Source organism: Haliotis rufescens, unplaced genomic scaffold (genome assembly GCF_023055435.1).
Source record: "Haliotis rufescens isolate VD_foot unplaced genomic scaffold, xgHalRufe1.0.p SCAF_5, whole genome shotgun sequence".
NCBI lineage: Eukaryota > Metazoa > Mollusca > Gastropoda > Lepetellida > Haliotidae > Haliotis > Haliotis rufescens.
The window spans coordinates 63,302,197-63,319,186 of record NW_025964223.1 but is presented as its reverse complement, the minus strand read 5'-3'; the positions used below and the strand labels follow the sequence as shown (position 1 = coordinate 63,319,186).

The 16,990-nt window shown below is 40.7% G+C and overlaps 1 protein-coding gene across 3 annotated transcripts in view; it reads right to left on the bottom strand.

Moving 5' to 3' along the window:
• Positions 1-1,409: 1,409 nt before the first annotated feature.
• Positions 1,410-16,990, bottom strand: part of LOC124143849 (malonyl-CoA decarboxylase, mitochondrial-like) — a 28,583-nt gene continuing 13,002 nt past the window's right edge. For all 3 annotated transcript variants that reach the window (XM_046513006.2, XM_048383819.1, XM_048383820.1), the window contains 8 exons: positions 14,853-14,996; positions 12,431-12,571; positions 9,860-10,012; positions 8,567-8,731; positions 8,007-8,154; positions 5,976-6,134; positions 4,006-4,233; positions 1,410-2,472 (listed from right to left, as the gene is read on the bottom strand). In XM_046513006.2, coding sequence (XP_046368962.1) covers positions 2,255-2,472; positions 4,006-4,233; positions 5,976-6,134; positions 8,007-8,154; positions 8,567-8,731; positions 9,860-10,012; positions 12,431-12,571; positions 14,853-14,996 — 1,356 coding nt within the window. In that variant the 3' untranslated portion in view covers positions 1,410-2,254. The remainder of the gene's footprint in view (positions 2,473-4,005; positions 4,234-5,975; positions 6,135-8,006; positions 8,155-8,566; positions 8,732-9,859; positions 10,013-12,430; positions 12,572-14,852; positions 14,997-16,990) is intronic.

Below are 16,990 nucleotides of genomic sequence, written 5' to 3'. Positions count from 1 at the left end.
CAAGGGTTTTTTTTACCAACACATTAATTTTCAGATTATTAATTGAAAATGACCTTATTGTTTGATGTTCAATAATTTGACAACCTGGAGACGATGACCAGCTCCGAGATTCCACTACATTTAATCAGGGACCAAACCCTAGAGATCAAGCGTGACCTTGACCTATTAATTCAGCTACTCCCACACCAGAATAATTCTCCCCACACCTTTCGATTCAGAATTGAAGACTACTCATTGGATTTTTACTTAGGGTTAGTAGTCTCGATCTAGCAGACTAGCGTGAATTTTGAAGGATGTATAGACATTGAAAATAGTTATGTAACACCACTTCATATTTCACATATATGAAACTTTCATGTATCTTTTGGAGTGAGTGAGTATGGTTTTTATATTCCAGCAATATCCCGGCAGGGGACACCAGAAATGGGCTTCACACATTGTACCCATGTCGGGATTCAAACCTGTGTCTTCGGCATGACGAGTGAACGCTTTAACCACTAGGCTACCCGACCGTCCTGTATCTTTTGGAAACAGACATATGATATTGATCTTATCTTAAAATCATGATGCCACAGGTACCTGCCAAAACTTTACGTGAACACTAAGTTAAGTTTCTCTAGATGATCGCAAGTACCATCATATTACATTGCAAAGAACCAGATGACGCCACTGTAAGTGTAGTCAAGCAACTATTGCCATGGAACAGTCATGGGACATAAGATAACCAATTTTAGTTATAGGGATTTATCCAGATCTGATCAGAGGCTGGTATTTGGCCACTCGCCGCAGCAAATGTCACTACAAATTCCAAAATTAGAACAAAAGCAATTGCCCAGTCACATTAATATGTACAATGTATAACTAATAACAAAATATATGGCTTTGTAAAAAGAACCTGGTTTTCACTGATAAAATGACCAATAAAGAGGATTTAACACTTCAATTAATATTATATCAAAATGCAATATTAAAATACTCTGAATTTGAAAAAAATATGAATTTAAATAATGTTATATTTGAACAAAATAACTTGTATCCCAATTTTCCTGCCAGGGACACTGAGGTTTGAATCCTAGATAAATCCCTGTTACATTTCAGTAAGTCAATATGAATCTGTCATACTGTAAACAGGCGCCACGATTCGCTGTGCAGAGTTGCATCCCTTGGGCACACCAGAAACCTATGATTGTGGGTTCGAATCCTGGTTCGTCCCAATAATGTTTCTAGGTTTGTCGGTACCATACCCGTGCTCGTGAGTTTCACCGAAGTGGTAAACGTCTGAGACCTGCATCACTTCGGGTTTTCCTCCCACATTAAGCTGACACACCGTGATATAACTGGAATACTGTTAAAACTTTTAACAGTATTCCAGTTATATCACGGCATGACAGCTTAATGTGGGAGGAAAGACCAAGTGATGCAGGTCTCAGACGTTTACCACTTCGGTGAAACCCAAAAGCACGTGTATGGTGCTGACAAACCTAGAAACATAATCAGGGCGAACAGAATTCGCCATGTTCTTTATGAACCCATTTCGTCACACGATTTTGATTGGACTATGCATACACTCACAAAATTCTGAACCTGATAAAGTTTGCAATTCTTAATTGTATGTGATTGAGAATTATTTAGATTCTACCAACTCTCCAGATGTACAATAACACCATGACCATACTTGAAAGAGGTCATCTGTAAATTTGCACAATAATATTTAAGCATTAAACAACATGCATATCCTTCAGAAACAGTGATGAGAACTTATACTGAAATTATATCTAGTATAATCTAATGGGAACTATTCACTGGTGGAACCCTGGGGGATGAAGGGGTGTGCACCCTCCTTTTTTCAGACACCTTACATGCTAACTTCGCCCTTGGCCAAGTCTCTTCATCACTTGAGCGTAATGTGCACCCCTTTTTATAATCTGTGATCCACCTCTTCTATTTTGTAAAATAGTGTTTCAGCTGACCATGGAAACAATTGTTCACCTGTATCCATGGTAACAGTTTCTTCTAGTCTTGGAACCTAAGACCCCTCCAAAACAGATGTCTGTATGACAATGAGACACAATCTACATGTTCATGGCAGTGATGAATGTCCTCATCCGATCACACGTTGATCTCATGAGAAGCACTCAGTTATCTTGGACTTCACACATAGAATTATGGGTAACAGTACGCTCTCAGACATCCACACACAACACCTTGACACAACATGTAGGTTCATTATTACACAGCCCTTAAACGTCACACTCTAATCTTGCGGTGTCACACCTGAAGCTAAGTCTATTATCTGTTGTGAAGCTGCAATGGTGTGGTTTTCGAGATATTTCTGGCTGTTTTCATCTGTAGTGTCGAGGAAGTAGCGATAGTTTATCATCATGCCACATGACTGAGTGAGTCCACGCATCGACGCATCGGCCAACCAGTTCAGTCTCCACATCACGGCTCCATTCTTTAGGTGAAATGTTGCTGAGGATTATAGAGAAGGCAGTTCAATAGTATATTTCCATAAACACCAACAAAACATCTTTTGTCTTTAAAACTACATTTCCTTCTAAAAAATATTTCCTACCCTATAAAAGGTGAGACCAGTATTGTTGGGATTGAACATTGCTCTCAACATCAGTGAAACATTTTGAAACATTTTGACCATACCATGTGTATACACACGACATGAAGCCTCTTTTCAGCCTCTATGTTGACAGAGATGATAATTAAGCATAATTAAGGAAATCATAAAACTGCTGGACTGATGAACATTATAATTAAGTCCAATGATGGGATGATTCCAACTATGGAAGAGGACCTTCTGACCTGAGGTCGTTGCCTTGTGCACATGACCAAAGGGGACCTTCTGACTTGAAGTCGTTGCCTTGTACACATGACCAAAGGGGACCTTCTGATCTGAGGTTGTTGCCTTGTGCCCATGACCAAAGTGGACCTTCTGACCTGACCTCGTTGCCTTGTGCACATTACCAAAGGGGACCTTCTGACCCGAGGTCATTGCCTTGTTCACATGACCAAATGAGACCTTCTGGCTTGAAGTCGTTGCCTTGTGCACATGACCAAAGGGGACCTTCTGATCTGAGGTTGTTGCCTTGTGCCCATGACCAAAGTGGACCTTCTGACCTGACCTCGTTGCCTTGTGCATATGACCAAAGGGGACCTTCTGACCTGAGGTCGTTGCCTTGTGCACATGACCAAAGTGGACCTTCTGACCAGAGGTCGTTGCCTTGTACACATGACCAAAGGGGACCTTCTGATCTGAGGTTGTTGCCTTGTGCACATGACCAAAGAGGACCTGATTTAAGGTCATTGCCTTGTTCACATGACCAAATGAGACCTTCTGGCTTGAAGTCGTTGCCTTGTGCACATGACCAAAGGGGACCTTCTGATCTGAGGTCATTGCCTTGTTCACATGACCAAAGAGGACCTGATTTAAGGTCATTGCCTTGTTCACATGACCAAAGAGGATCTGATCTGAGGTCATTGCCAGGTTCACATGACCAAAGGGGACCTTCTGGCCTGACGTCGTTGCCTTGTGTACATGACCAAAGAGAACCTTCTGATTACATGTTTACATGACAAAATATGATCTTCTGATCCGAGGTCATTGCCTTGTTCACATGACCAAAGAGGACCTTCTGATCCAAGGTCATTGACTTGTTCACAAGACCAAAGAGGACCTTCTGATTCGAAGTCATTGCCTTGTGCACATGACAAAAGAGGACCTTCTTATCTGAGGTCATTATCTACAGAACTGTGGGACAACTCCACTAAGATAGCCAACTGACTTAAGTCTAGCCCCCTGTTAACTTAGAGACTGCCTCCTTGGTTTAGTGGATAGAGCATCTGCCTGGAGAGCGTAAGAACAGAGGTTCGATCCCTGGTAGCGTCAGACAAAAAGACATTAAAAGATGGTACTTCATGTTGAAGTGACCCAGTAACCCTTCTCACCAACAGAATTATACATGTTTGAAATGAAAAAGTAACCATTCTCACCAACAGGATTGAGTGCATATCCTCTCCTCTTCTCAACATAAAGGTATTGGGCACACAATCTCATCAGTGGTGCCTTAATGATATCAAGAAGGTCGGGACTGTTCAGCCACTGGTGACTTTGTATACAATGTTTAAATGTCTCCAGAGCATTTCGATTCTTCCCATGAGGTTGAAGCTGTAGCAGCTCTGACCTTGTCAGGAGGTTGTCTTCTATCACCTCTCCAATGTCTGTAACATGAAAGTGAGTGACAGTAGGGGCAATTAAACTCCAGGAAACATGACAGTAGGGACAATTAAACTTCTGGAAACATGACAGTAGGGGCAATTAAACTCCAGGAAACATGACAGTAGGGGCAATCAAACTCCAGGAAACATGACAGTAGGGACAATTGAACTTCTGAAAACATGACAGTAGGGACAATTAAACTTCTGGAAACATGACAGTAGGGACAATTAAACTTCTGAAAACATGACAGTAGGGGCAATCAAACTCCAGGAAACATGACAGTAGGGGCAATCAAACTCCAGGAAACATGACAGTAGGGGCAATTAAACTTCTGGAAACATGACAGTAGGGGCAATTAAACTTCTGGAAACATGACAGTTGGGGCAATTAAACTCCAGGAAACATGACAGTAGGGGCAATTAAACTTCTGGAAACATGACAGTAGGGGCAATTAAACTTCTGGAAACATGACAGTTGGGGCAATTAAACTCCAGGAAACATGACAGTAGGGACAATTAAACTTCTGAAAACATGACAGTAGGGACAATTAAACTTCTGAAAACATGACAGTAGGGACAATTAAACTCCAGGAAACATGACAGTAGGGGCAATTAAACTCCTGGAAATATGACAGTAGGGGCAATTAAACTTCTGGAAACATGACAGTTGGGGCAATTAAACTCCAGGAAACATGACAGTAGGGGCAATCAAACTCCTGGAAACATGACAGTAGGGGCAATTAAACTTCTGGAAACATGACAGTTGGGGCAATTAAACTCCAGGAAACATAACAGTAGGGACAATTAAACTTCTGAAAACATGACAGTAGGGACAATTAAACTTCTGAAAACATGACAGTAGGGGAAATTAAACTCCTGGAAACATGACAGTAGGGGCAATTAAACTCCTGGAAATATGACTGTAGGGGCCATCAAACACCTGGAAATATGACTTTAGGGGCAATGATTCTATCCCCACATTGATGCACTTACCACTGATGTGTAGGACCTTGTTTATCTCCCCTATAAGCCACACTTACCACTGATATGTAGGGCCTTGTTTATCTCCCCTATAAGCCACACTTACCACTGATATGTTGGACCTTGTTTATCTCCCCTATAAGCCACACTTACCACTGATGTGTAGGGCCTTGTCTATCTCCCCTATAAGCCACACTTACCACTGATGTGTAGGGCCTTGTTTATCTCCCCTATAAGCCACACTTACCACTGATATGTTGGACCTTGTTTATCTCCCCTATAAGCCACACTTACCACTGATATGTTGGACCTTGTTTATCTCCCCTATAAGCCACACTTACCACTGATGTGTAGGGCCTTGTTTATCTCCCCTATAAGCCACACTTACCACTGATATGTTGGACCTTGTTTATCTCCCCTATAAGCCACACTTACCACTGATGTGTAGGGCCTTGTCTATCTCCCCTATAAGCAACACTTACCACTGATGTGTAGGGCCTTGTTTATCTCCCCTATAAGCCACACTTACCACTGATGTGTAGGGCCTTGTTTATCTCCCCTATAAGCCACACTTACCACTGATATGTAGGGCCTTGTTTATCTCCCCTATAAGCCACACTTACCACTGATGTGTAGGGCCTTGTTTATCTCCCCTATAAGCCACACTTACCACTGATGTGTAGGGCCTTGTTTATCTCCCCTATAAGCCACACTTACCACTGATATGTAGGGCCTTGTTTATCTCCCCTATAAGCCACACTTACCACTGATGTGTAGGGCCTTGTTTATCTCCCCTATAAGCCACACTCGGAAGCCTGGTATGGGAGACATACTTGAATATTTGTCTATTTGTGGGTATTCGACCTGCAGCTCTCTCACAACTCTCTTTATCAAGTAGTTTCCAAGATCAACACTCTGGAGACCTATAAAAAAGCCATATATCTGATCAACCCAAAATGGAGGGCCTGTGATGGGTAATGGCCTGACTTTCATATTGCAATTTATTGCAACAATGATTCTTGTATTGCGATAGGTACCACAATATATCATGTACCTTCTTTCGACTGAACTTTGTTATGAACCTGAATTAAAAAAGGGCGTATATCAGATTTACCCTGCAAATTTTTGTAGTGTTTCACCATTTTGTTGGATGGCGCTATGTCCACAACCCATGCATAATAGACACATTTATACACAGCAAGCTGGTTGCGAAAAAAATGTCTTTTTCGATCACAGGAATCAGTTGTTAACTTCATAATTTCATAATTTCAATTTGTCTTGTCACCAAGGTCATTAACATAAACGTTGCCATCAAGTTGAAAATATACATGATTCTGAAAATAAAAATATACCAGTATTTTCCACATGTATTGTGATTCGCATTCATCAAATTGTGGTGTTCTGGTATACCAGTAATACCACCTCTATTATCGAAATTGGGATAAGCCTGAGTTTCAGGTTCGGCTCGTCATGCCAAAGATACAGATTCAACTCCAACTAAGTCCAAAGATGGGTACAATGTATGTAGCCTATTTGTGGTTTGTAATACGGCTTGATAATGCTAAACGTAGCATTAAACACAACTCCCTCAATCAGTCATGTGGAACAGAAGTTCTAAAGTTAATTAACTGCATAAGCATCCAAGTTGTGAAAGTATTGATTATTTATCAATCTGAGACAACAGAAAAACAGCAATTTTTGAAAACTATCATCAAAACCATGGCCATTGTAAATTGCATATATCAGTCAAGTGAGTGAGTGAGTGTGTGAATATGGTCTTATGCCGCTTTTAGCAATATTTCAGCAATATCACGGCAGGAGACACCAGAAAATAGGCTTCACACATTATACCCATGTGGGGAATGAAACCCGGGTCTTCGCCGTGATAAGAAAATGCTTAGACCACTAAGCTACCCCACAGCACCGCGTATATCAATCGAAACAGTATAAACAGTTATCAACTTCACTACAAGTTGAGTGTGTGAACAAAATGTTGTGCGCGAAACTTTCAAATGCAATTGGGATACAATGACACACAATCAACCAAGACACCAAGCCTGAACGCTTGATCCATTTAGTCAACAAACGTTGGTTGCGGGGGGGTCCTATTTTTACCCAGAATCCCTAGGGGTTCAGGTTGGTGGAACCCTGAGCCAGAGATCCAGATAAGCTGCGTATCTGCGTAAAAAATGCATCAGAAATGCAGAAATACGCAGTAAAATAATATCCAAGCGTATCAATATGCAACGAACATTAAAGATACGCTACAAAAATAAAACTTGTGCATATATTCAAAATATTGGGAAGTAACCCTGCGTATACGATTGGCAAATCAGCAACTTATTTTGAAATTATAAACGGGCATTCCGTCAACCTTGCCAAACTCCACGATGACAGTTACATCATGATCATTTGCCATCACACTTGTGGAAGTATCGTGGTATTTTTTAGTCCTATAAAGCTCTCGAACCCACACAACACCAGTTTGCAGGAACTAGATGAATAGTGTTTTTAAATATTTAACTTAAATACCCACATGTGTAAAAACTAGTGGGTAACAGAAATTTGAATACCCAGATAGAATTACTGATACGCAGTGATTTTAAAATGCATGGGTAAAACACCCACAACACCAAAAGCTTATCTGGAGCTCTGCTGAGCACAAGCAAACCAAGGATTATTATCAGTGCAAATGTGGGACTAAAATTATCTGCAAATCCTGGAGGAACAAAGGGACAAAACACAGCGAATTGTGGCACCCACAAAGTCAAACCCAACCTGAATGATGCTCCTACCTTTCTGTGTGGACGTGATGGAGTAGAAGACAGCGGTGGATATCTTGGAAGGGTCCTCGACCTCTTGTTCTGTGGGTGGGTCCAGGACCTCAGGACTAGACTCTTCAGGGTTACTGCTGCCTCGGAACCCCGGGGACTGGATGATGGACTGAGGGAAAAATTTGTCACTTTCAGTCATTATCCAAAATTCAGAGGTGTTAAAATTTGTGAATCTCATTTCGCCGAAAGGGTGCTAGATAATGAACTGTTGTAATTAGAAAATTTGCTACCTCCTCATGCATTGACATGTGATACCCTTCTCGAATTCTGAATCCACAGGTTTATTTTGTGAATCATACTGTGAATTAAGATGTTCATGTGCTCATTACCAATCTGTTTCTTCAGTTTATGTGTAAAAGTATATATTTTTTTGCTAAATATGAATCCAGAGGAATATAAAGTTAATTTAGCTATCCTTATACTTGTTGCTATACCAAAGTTATGAATTGGCTGCCGGAAACGAAACATGATGCATTGACAGACAGTGTCTGTTCATATTGTTGTTTATCAACCCTCCTCACATGTATTGATGATGAAATATTGTCTGTAAGGGCTGTATGGAGTACAACAACAGGTTCTCTTGGCATACTGTTGTGGGTGAAGACGTAGCACCGTCGGTACGGTCCGACACGCCGCTTGACGTCTGTCCAGCTCTTCACCGGGTGGACTGCCTCATAGTCTGTTATCTGGGGAATGAAATGCCATGAAATGATAATAATAATAATAATGATGATGATGATGATGATGACCACCAAATCTATTTTGCAAAACAACGATAGGCTGCTGGGAGCAAAACATGAATATCCAAGGAGATTGTCTATGGTAATTCCCTTTAGTTATCTCCCCTTTCAAGTTACTGGCCCTTCTCCAAAATAACTGGCCCACTATTAAATGATGGAGGCTGCAAAGCACTATGTCGAGTAGCGACTGAGTTACCTTGGCATCTCAAACATTTTAGAACTCCTCACCCCAAAAACACCTTTTCCTGCACGCTGAGATTAAATCTTGGCTTCCATTTGCCTCATTTCGTGAAAGTTGTTGCTGTACACATTACAAAATGGCCGTTTGTTATTCTACCGAGATGATCAAGATCCATCTTTCTTTGAGTTAACCATTCACATGACCTCAGTCCCCTAAACATTTTCTTATCAAAATTACACAATTCACGAATAATGTCCAAATAAAAAATTAAACATACAGGGAGAAGGGATTTTGACTAGCCAGCTGGGCCATCCTCTTTATATTTCAGCAAGCCCTTCATATCATTAACTGGCTAAGGGCCAATGGGCCAGTAGTAAAATTAACCCCTGCATGGTTGAAACGTAGCTACATGATATAAACAAGAAGCTGTTATCCATAAAGTTGTACTTTTGAGAATGTTAAGTGAAAATATGCTAAGCCATTGACCAGGGTAATCCTCCCCATGGAGTTGAGAATGTTAAGTGAACATAGACTGATCATTGGCTAATGATAATTGTAATTCAATCAGCACATGTTTTGTGGAGTGAGTAGCCGACCCGTGAAGATCCGGGGTAGAATAGGTCTTCAGCAACCCATGCTTGCCATAAAAGCCGACTATTCTTGTCATAAGAGGCGACTAACGGGATCAGGTGGTCAGACTCGCTGACTTGGTTGATCCATGTTATCAATCCCAATAGCGTGGATCGCTGCTCATTATATCAATCACTTGATTGTCTGGTCCAGGCTGGATTATTTACAGACCACCATCATATAGCTCGAATATTGCTGAGTGCGGCGTTAAACAACAAACACACAAACAGACAAATCCAAGTAACACTGCATGCTGGACTGACCTTCTGGACCATGTCACATGGAGACTCCCACGTGACTCGCTGGAGATTGAGAAGCCCCACAGAGAACCACAGCACCAACAGCTCCTTGAGGGACAGGTTGAGGGCTTGGTAGTACGCCATGTCTACTTCATTGGTGCAGGTCGACATGGAGTTCTGAAGATCAAGACACGCATCTTTTAGGGTTATAATATTACTTATACTATTCCTAACTCATACTTATTGCTTAGTTCTACTCATTTCCCAAAGGTAGTGGAAACTTCCTGAACTGTGTTCCCAGAGAACAGAGAACACATCTCACCTGAACGCACCCAGGGACTGCTCATCTGCATCGGAAGCATGTGACCAAGCCTGGTTACTCGTCACTCTCTCATTTCCCGTACTTAATTTGGCCAAAAAAGGGGAATGGGGGACGGCTGGGTGGGCGCTTTAGCGTATGAATCAGGATAAGAATAAATAATATTTTTACCATACAAAATATATATTTTATCTTATCCTGACTCATTCCTATTGCTTGAATCAATCCAACGGTTGGTGATGGGTTCCAGCTGTTCGTGGTTCAAATAGAAATCTGTTCATTAACCCCAGGGAACATGATATTGTTCTTAATGTCTCTGTAAACAAAAAACAGTGTACCACCTCCACCTTGTGAAAGAGAGGAGTAAATCTGTTAGATTTCATGTACCGTATTCGACTAAATAAGCGCCGTTGGCGATATTTGCTAATATATTGGCTAGTGAACAATCCCAATTAGCACCTTCCGATTGATCAATGTACACAAGACTTATTTATTGTTGTATAATACGCACTCGTGTGTTATATGCACCCTTAATTATGGGCAATTAAATTCTGGAAAAATATATCTGTCGTATATAAACATTTCAGGCTGTCAGAATAAACCACGAAATTTACGATCTTTCAGCTCTGTTTTCAACTCTGTCACCAAAATAATATTCTGATAAGAGCCCCGGTATTTATAAAGTTTGTTGATGGAAAGTGACTTTTCCTCACTTACTTTAAACGATCAAGTAATTAGAAAAGGACATACCGTATTTGACGTAATAAGCGCCCGGGGTGCTCTCAAAATTGGAAGTAGTGGGCTCTTATTAGAATATAATTTTGGTGAGCACAAAAACAGAGTTGAAAAATTGTAAATTTCGTAGTTTATGCTGACAGCCTGACATGATACAAAAGAAAAGTATGTGCGTATCATACACGACAGATATATTTTCCAGAATTTAATTGCCCACAATTAAGGATGCATATAACACACGAGTGCGTATTATACACAAATAAATAAGTCTTGTGTACATTGATCAATCGGAAGGGGTGCTAATTGGGATTGTTCACTAGCAAATATATTAGCAAATTTCGCCATGGGCACTTATTAGAGAGGGGCGCTTATTACGTTGAATACGGTAATCTTAACATAATCATTTCAACTCATGCTCTGTACACGATCATGCTCATTACACAGTAAAACCAGGGCAACGGCCGATCTTCTGTTAGGCATAGCTAATGGTCAAAACTGGTGAATTCCAGAAAGATCTCTGAGGTAACGGTCAGTGAAAACCATATCTGATCTCCAGCAACAACTTTTCATAATCGTTGGGATGGAGCAGTTTCCATGTAGCAGACGCAGACGCTATGGCTCTCACTTCCATTGAGGCGGTCTAGTGTCGAATGAAACCAAAGTGGTAGACATTGTACATGAACAGTATGAACCGATAGGAAACAGTTTGATTAACATCGGTCTCTTGTCATTACTGTTGGGGTGCAATGATTCTACCAAAAATACATGAAATATACCTCATGTAGATATAAAGGTATGAGTATGATAACATACTATATTTTCTTGAGTATAGTTTGCACCCGAGTATAATGCACACCCCCCTCTAGCGGATTCAGTATTTTGAAAAAAAACCATTCAAATATTATTCCCAGAAATAAATAACAGCGTATCCCTTCAGCGAATTCCGGTAAACGAACGAGTGATGAGAATCTTGGTCAGTACAAATTTGAAATTAGAGATAAAAAAATCACCAGACATGTTGAATTACCATTTAAATTGAATTTTTTGTTCTGCTAGGCATTGTTTTACATCCAAGGATTAAGATTACCTTGTCTATTTTCTCATAAAATTCAGCTGTACACACGTTTTCTTGGAATCTACCTGTGATTCGGTCAAGACACACCCAATGATATAACTTTACAGGATTTTAATGCAAGGATTGGCAAAATTTGTATCTGAAACTATTTTTTATCATCAGCAATAATATATTCCAATATCTTGATATTTTAGTTGCATCTTTTATTAAATATATTAGCTGGAAGTGTTCGTTGTTTGAGAACAATGTTTATAGCAGCATTAGAAATTGGCACTAGTCCTATAGTCCTTATCAAACTGCCCAATAGTTAAGGTATCATAAGGACTAGTAGAAATTTACTATTATTATTTTTATATAAAGGGTTTTCCTGTGTGATATTAAAAGGACTAGTGGACTAAAACAGTGAGTTTCTATTGCTGTATAGGCAGCCATTTTGTTTGTATCTTGACATAATCCTGCAACTGACCAGTACATCCACTCTCATGTCCACCAGAAATTTGACCCCGCTGTCGACCTTGCCAATTTGACCAAACAACTGTTGATATCGCGGCATCAGAGCACCTCGCAACCTCTCCTCCGTCTTTAACAACATCGCTTCACTGCGGTCCTGCAGAAACAACAAAACAGGTCAATTGTACACTCACACATCCACATATACATACATTTCCATGTTGTTTCAAATAATTTTAGTATTTATAGGCATTTAACACTAATGCCAGTTAAACTTCCAACTTTGGCTTTGAGATTTCTTGTATTTTAACGCCAATGGCACATTTGAGTAATAACTTCTGAAGGTGAGGTGAGGTGAAATTGGGTTTAACGTCGCGTCCAAGATTATTGCACTTATATAGCGACGTGCATGCACGTGTGTGTGTGTGTGTGGCTGTTTGTACTAGTCTGCACTGATGCTGATTTATAGTGTTAGCCCACTGAGATACCATGCCGCAGTTTAACATGAATACCCCACTCAGACACAGTATACTGACTCCGAGTCGACCAGTCCTCATTTTAGCCCCTTAATGCTGAGCGCCAGACAGGGTAACAACAAGTACCATCTTTTAACGTCTTTTGGTATGACGTGGCCGGGAATATCTTCTGAAGGGCACACTTAAAATTCATATTTGGTTCAACAACGATATGTTTAAGGATTGACTGTGTATTTTTTTCGGTTCATTGAGGTATGAATCGAAAAGCTGATGTGCAAACTGTATGAATCCGCGTTTGCTGTTTCATTCATTCTCGGCCTTCGGTTTCAAAGGGTAGTTTGGACAATGAATATGCACGAAAGTCGCTAAATGTCCCGTGCATGACGATACACATGAGCAGAAAGGGAATTCCCTCGACTGTAATATTGGGATTCCCCGACATTCTGAAGTAATAAAAGTAGTGCGCCGCAGTGGGCGTGGCTTATTTTTTACATTCATTGGGAAATGAATGCAATAACACGTGACCAATTCAGCTAATCAGAATGCAGGAATTTCCATGAACACAACGAAAATTTAATTATTGTTATATGAAGCCAGTGATAAAATAGGGAATTTATCAATGTCAATGAAATGGTAAGGGACAAACTTTCCAAATTATAACTGTATGTTATATAATCATGGTGAAATGACCAAGTTGGAAGAAGGCTCAAAGTATTTTAAACAAAGGCACTCTTAAATTACAAGGGACACACCCAAAATTCCTCAAGGGTGCCCTGTGAAACTCGAAAAAATATTTACTTATTTTGATGGATCAAAAAAAACTCAACCAAACCTGGCAACCAAATGGTAAAGTAAGCAGTAAAGCACCCACTACATCCTCACCATTATGAGCCAAGTAATGCTGCAAATTTTGACTTTTAAAATGGCTGCCATGGTGGCCATATTGAAATTTGTGGCCAGATATATATATTTAAGAAAAAGTTCAGATGGCACTGTTTGACAAAGTGTGAGGCATCAAATGGCACTGTTTGACCAAGTGCAAGGTATCAAATGGCACTCTTTGCGCAAGTGCAAGGTTTCAAATGGCAGTGTTTGACCAAGTGCAAGGTATCAAGTGGCACTGTCTGTCCAAGTGCTAGGTATCAAATAGCACTCTTTGCGCAAGTGCTAGGTATCAAGTGGCACTGTTTGCCCAAGTGCAAGGTATCAAATGGCAGTCTTTGCGCAAGTGCTAGGTATCAAGTGGCACTGTTTGCCCAAGTGCTTGGTATCAAGTGGCACTGTCTGACCAAGTGATACTATAGGTATCAAATAACCCTGTTTGACTAAGTGCTAGGTATCAAATGGCATTCTTTTTGCAAGTGCTAGGTATCAAGAGGCACTGTTTGACCAAGTGCTAGGTATCAAATAACACTGTTTGACCAAATGCTAGGTATCAAATGGCACTGTTTGACAAAGTGTGAGGTATTAAATGGCACTGTTTGACCAAGTTTTAGGTATCAAATGGCACTCTTTGCGCAAGTGCTAGGTATCAAATGGCACCTTTTGCACAAGTGCTAAGTATTAAGTATCACTGTTTGCGCAAATGCTAGGTATTAAAAGGCACTGTTTGACCAAGTGCTAGGTATCAAATGGCATTGTTTGCGCAAGTGCTAGGTATCAAATGGCACTGTTTGAAGGAGTGCTAGGTATCAAGTGGCACTGTTTGCGCAAGTGCTAGGTATCAAATGGCACTGTCTGACCAAGTACTGGGTATTAAATGGCAGTGTTAGCCCAAGTGCTAGGTATCAAATGGCACTGTCTGACAAAGTACTACATATCAAATGGCACTGTCTGACCAAGTACTGGATATCAAATGGCACTGCCTGACCAGGTACTAGTTATCAAATGGCACTAGTTGACCAAGTGTTAGGTATCAAATGGCACTGTTTACCTAAGTCAAATGGCAGACTGACACATTACCTGAGCTGCAGGGAGGTTTCTAGACAGCTGCATCACATAGTCGTGGTTGATTCCATATCGTTCAGCCATGAGTCTCAGGAACAAGCTTCTATCTCCTTGAACAGTTAGATTCCGGTAGAAACTGATAAATGACTTACACTTGGCCTGAAAACAAAATTAAGTTACATTTCATAATCATGGTAATACATGTATTATTATTACAATTATTTATATTATTAACAGATTAAAATATTAAAAATGCAGCAAAAAGGGTTTGGGTAATCCTGGTACAGTCAGGTTGGTAAGGCTCATCATCAGCTCAGGGCCCTTGCCCCCTGTATACGCAGCCCAGACAGCGAAATGGGACTTCTCCCAGGAAGCGCTGCCTAGTCAAACCCACCCAGAACTTTTCGGAGAATGTGAAGACTCCCCAACACTGCAGCCTTCTGCATTACCCAGATTGTCAGAAGGGCTGTATTCCTGGTAGCAAACCCAGGCATTCTCCCAATGTCAGTCAACAGATTGGGAGGTATCAAACCTAAGACACCAAGAACAATGTGGAGTCAAACAACTTGGTACTTGGGATGCAAGTGTGGCATTTCGAAAGCGAGGTCCGCATGTTTGCCATGTTTTTCCTCAATCTTGTCAATCATATTACTGTCAAGAGGGACAGAAAATTCAATGATATAAATGATTTCATTGGATTTATCAAAAAAGACAAGATCGGGTTTCTTGGCCTGGATACGTCTGAGGCTGTAAACGGGCCTATTCCAAAGAATTTTGTAGTGATCATATTTCATGACACCCTCTACATATTCCTGCTCGTACCATGAATGAACCTCTGTGTCAAAACCACGAGCATGGCGAAGATGGCATTAAAATGATTGAGCTACACCATCATGTCACTTAAGATCATTTGTTTGTGTCAAAGCTGGGCATCCACTGACAATGTGTTGGACAGACTCATTAAATTCATTGCATAATCTACGTTTCATATTTACATTTTGATGCAAAATCACACATTGACGGTTTCGAGTGGGAAGTGACTGGTCCTGAGCAGCAAACAGAAAGCCTTCTGTTTCACTTTTCAGGCCAGTCGACTTCATTCAAGCAAGGAACTCTGCAACACACTGCACATAAACTCAATGAAGTGGTCGTCCAGAAAGCCTCTCCTTGAAAAGCTGAGTCTGGGCCGACTTGATATGGCACTTCGCTTGGTTAACATTCATTTCTGTACCGTCCAGCAGTACAGAACCATCAACAAAATCAACACTGACATTGAGATTATGTCCCACATCCTTGGCTCGGTTTAGAAAACTGTGGAATGCCTTGTTTTCACAAGAGGATCATCAGACAAATATATATGTGTGCAAAAGTGCACAAAACATTTCTACCATGAAGAGCCTCCACATTAATCAAACCATGCCCTCCCATCAAAATTGGTTAACATAAGCGATTGAGGGAAGGGCGAGGGTGGTGGGATGTATTGTCTGACATGATTCTTCGTGTGAGGGTGTCAATACCCTGAATTTCTTGTTTCGTCCAATCAACAACACCAAAAGAATACGATAGGACAGGTACATCATAAGTATTTGTGGCTTTGACTTTATTGCGAGCGTTCAGCTCTGAACTCCAGATTTTCTTAAGTCTACATTTGTACTCTGGCCGAAGTTTGTCCTTGATATGGGCATTCTGGAGTTTGTCCCTAACCTGCATTCCCAAGTACGTATAGGCCTGACCTTCCACGAGATGGTAAATAACTCCTCCCCCAAGTAATCTGACTGATCCTCCCTATTATTATTACTACAGTGGTCCCTCGCTACAACGCTACCAATGGGGTCCAACCAAATAATTGGTGGGCGTTATAGACGATGAGCCGTTAAACCGAGGCCGAGGCGGGGGAGCGCGCTCTGCAAATCTCACACATTGCAATGATACAAGTTGTTTACTGTTCATAGTGTAAAAATATATATCCATTATTTTTTTCGCCGTTTGTTATTATTTACAAGCCTTAACTGTCACATTCAATGTGAATGTAGTCTACTTACATGAAAATATCGATCGATAATGGTAGTAACAGACGCCATGAGTGAAGAGCCAATCACAATTCATTACACAAGTACAGAGTGTTTCAGTGGCATTGATTGGTCATGTTGTTT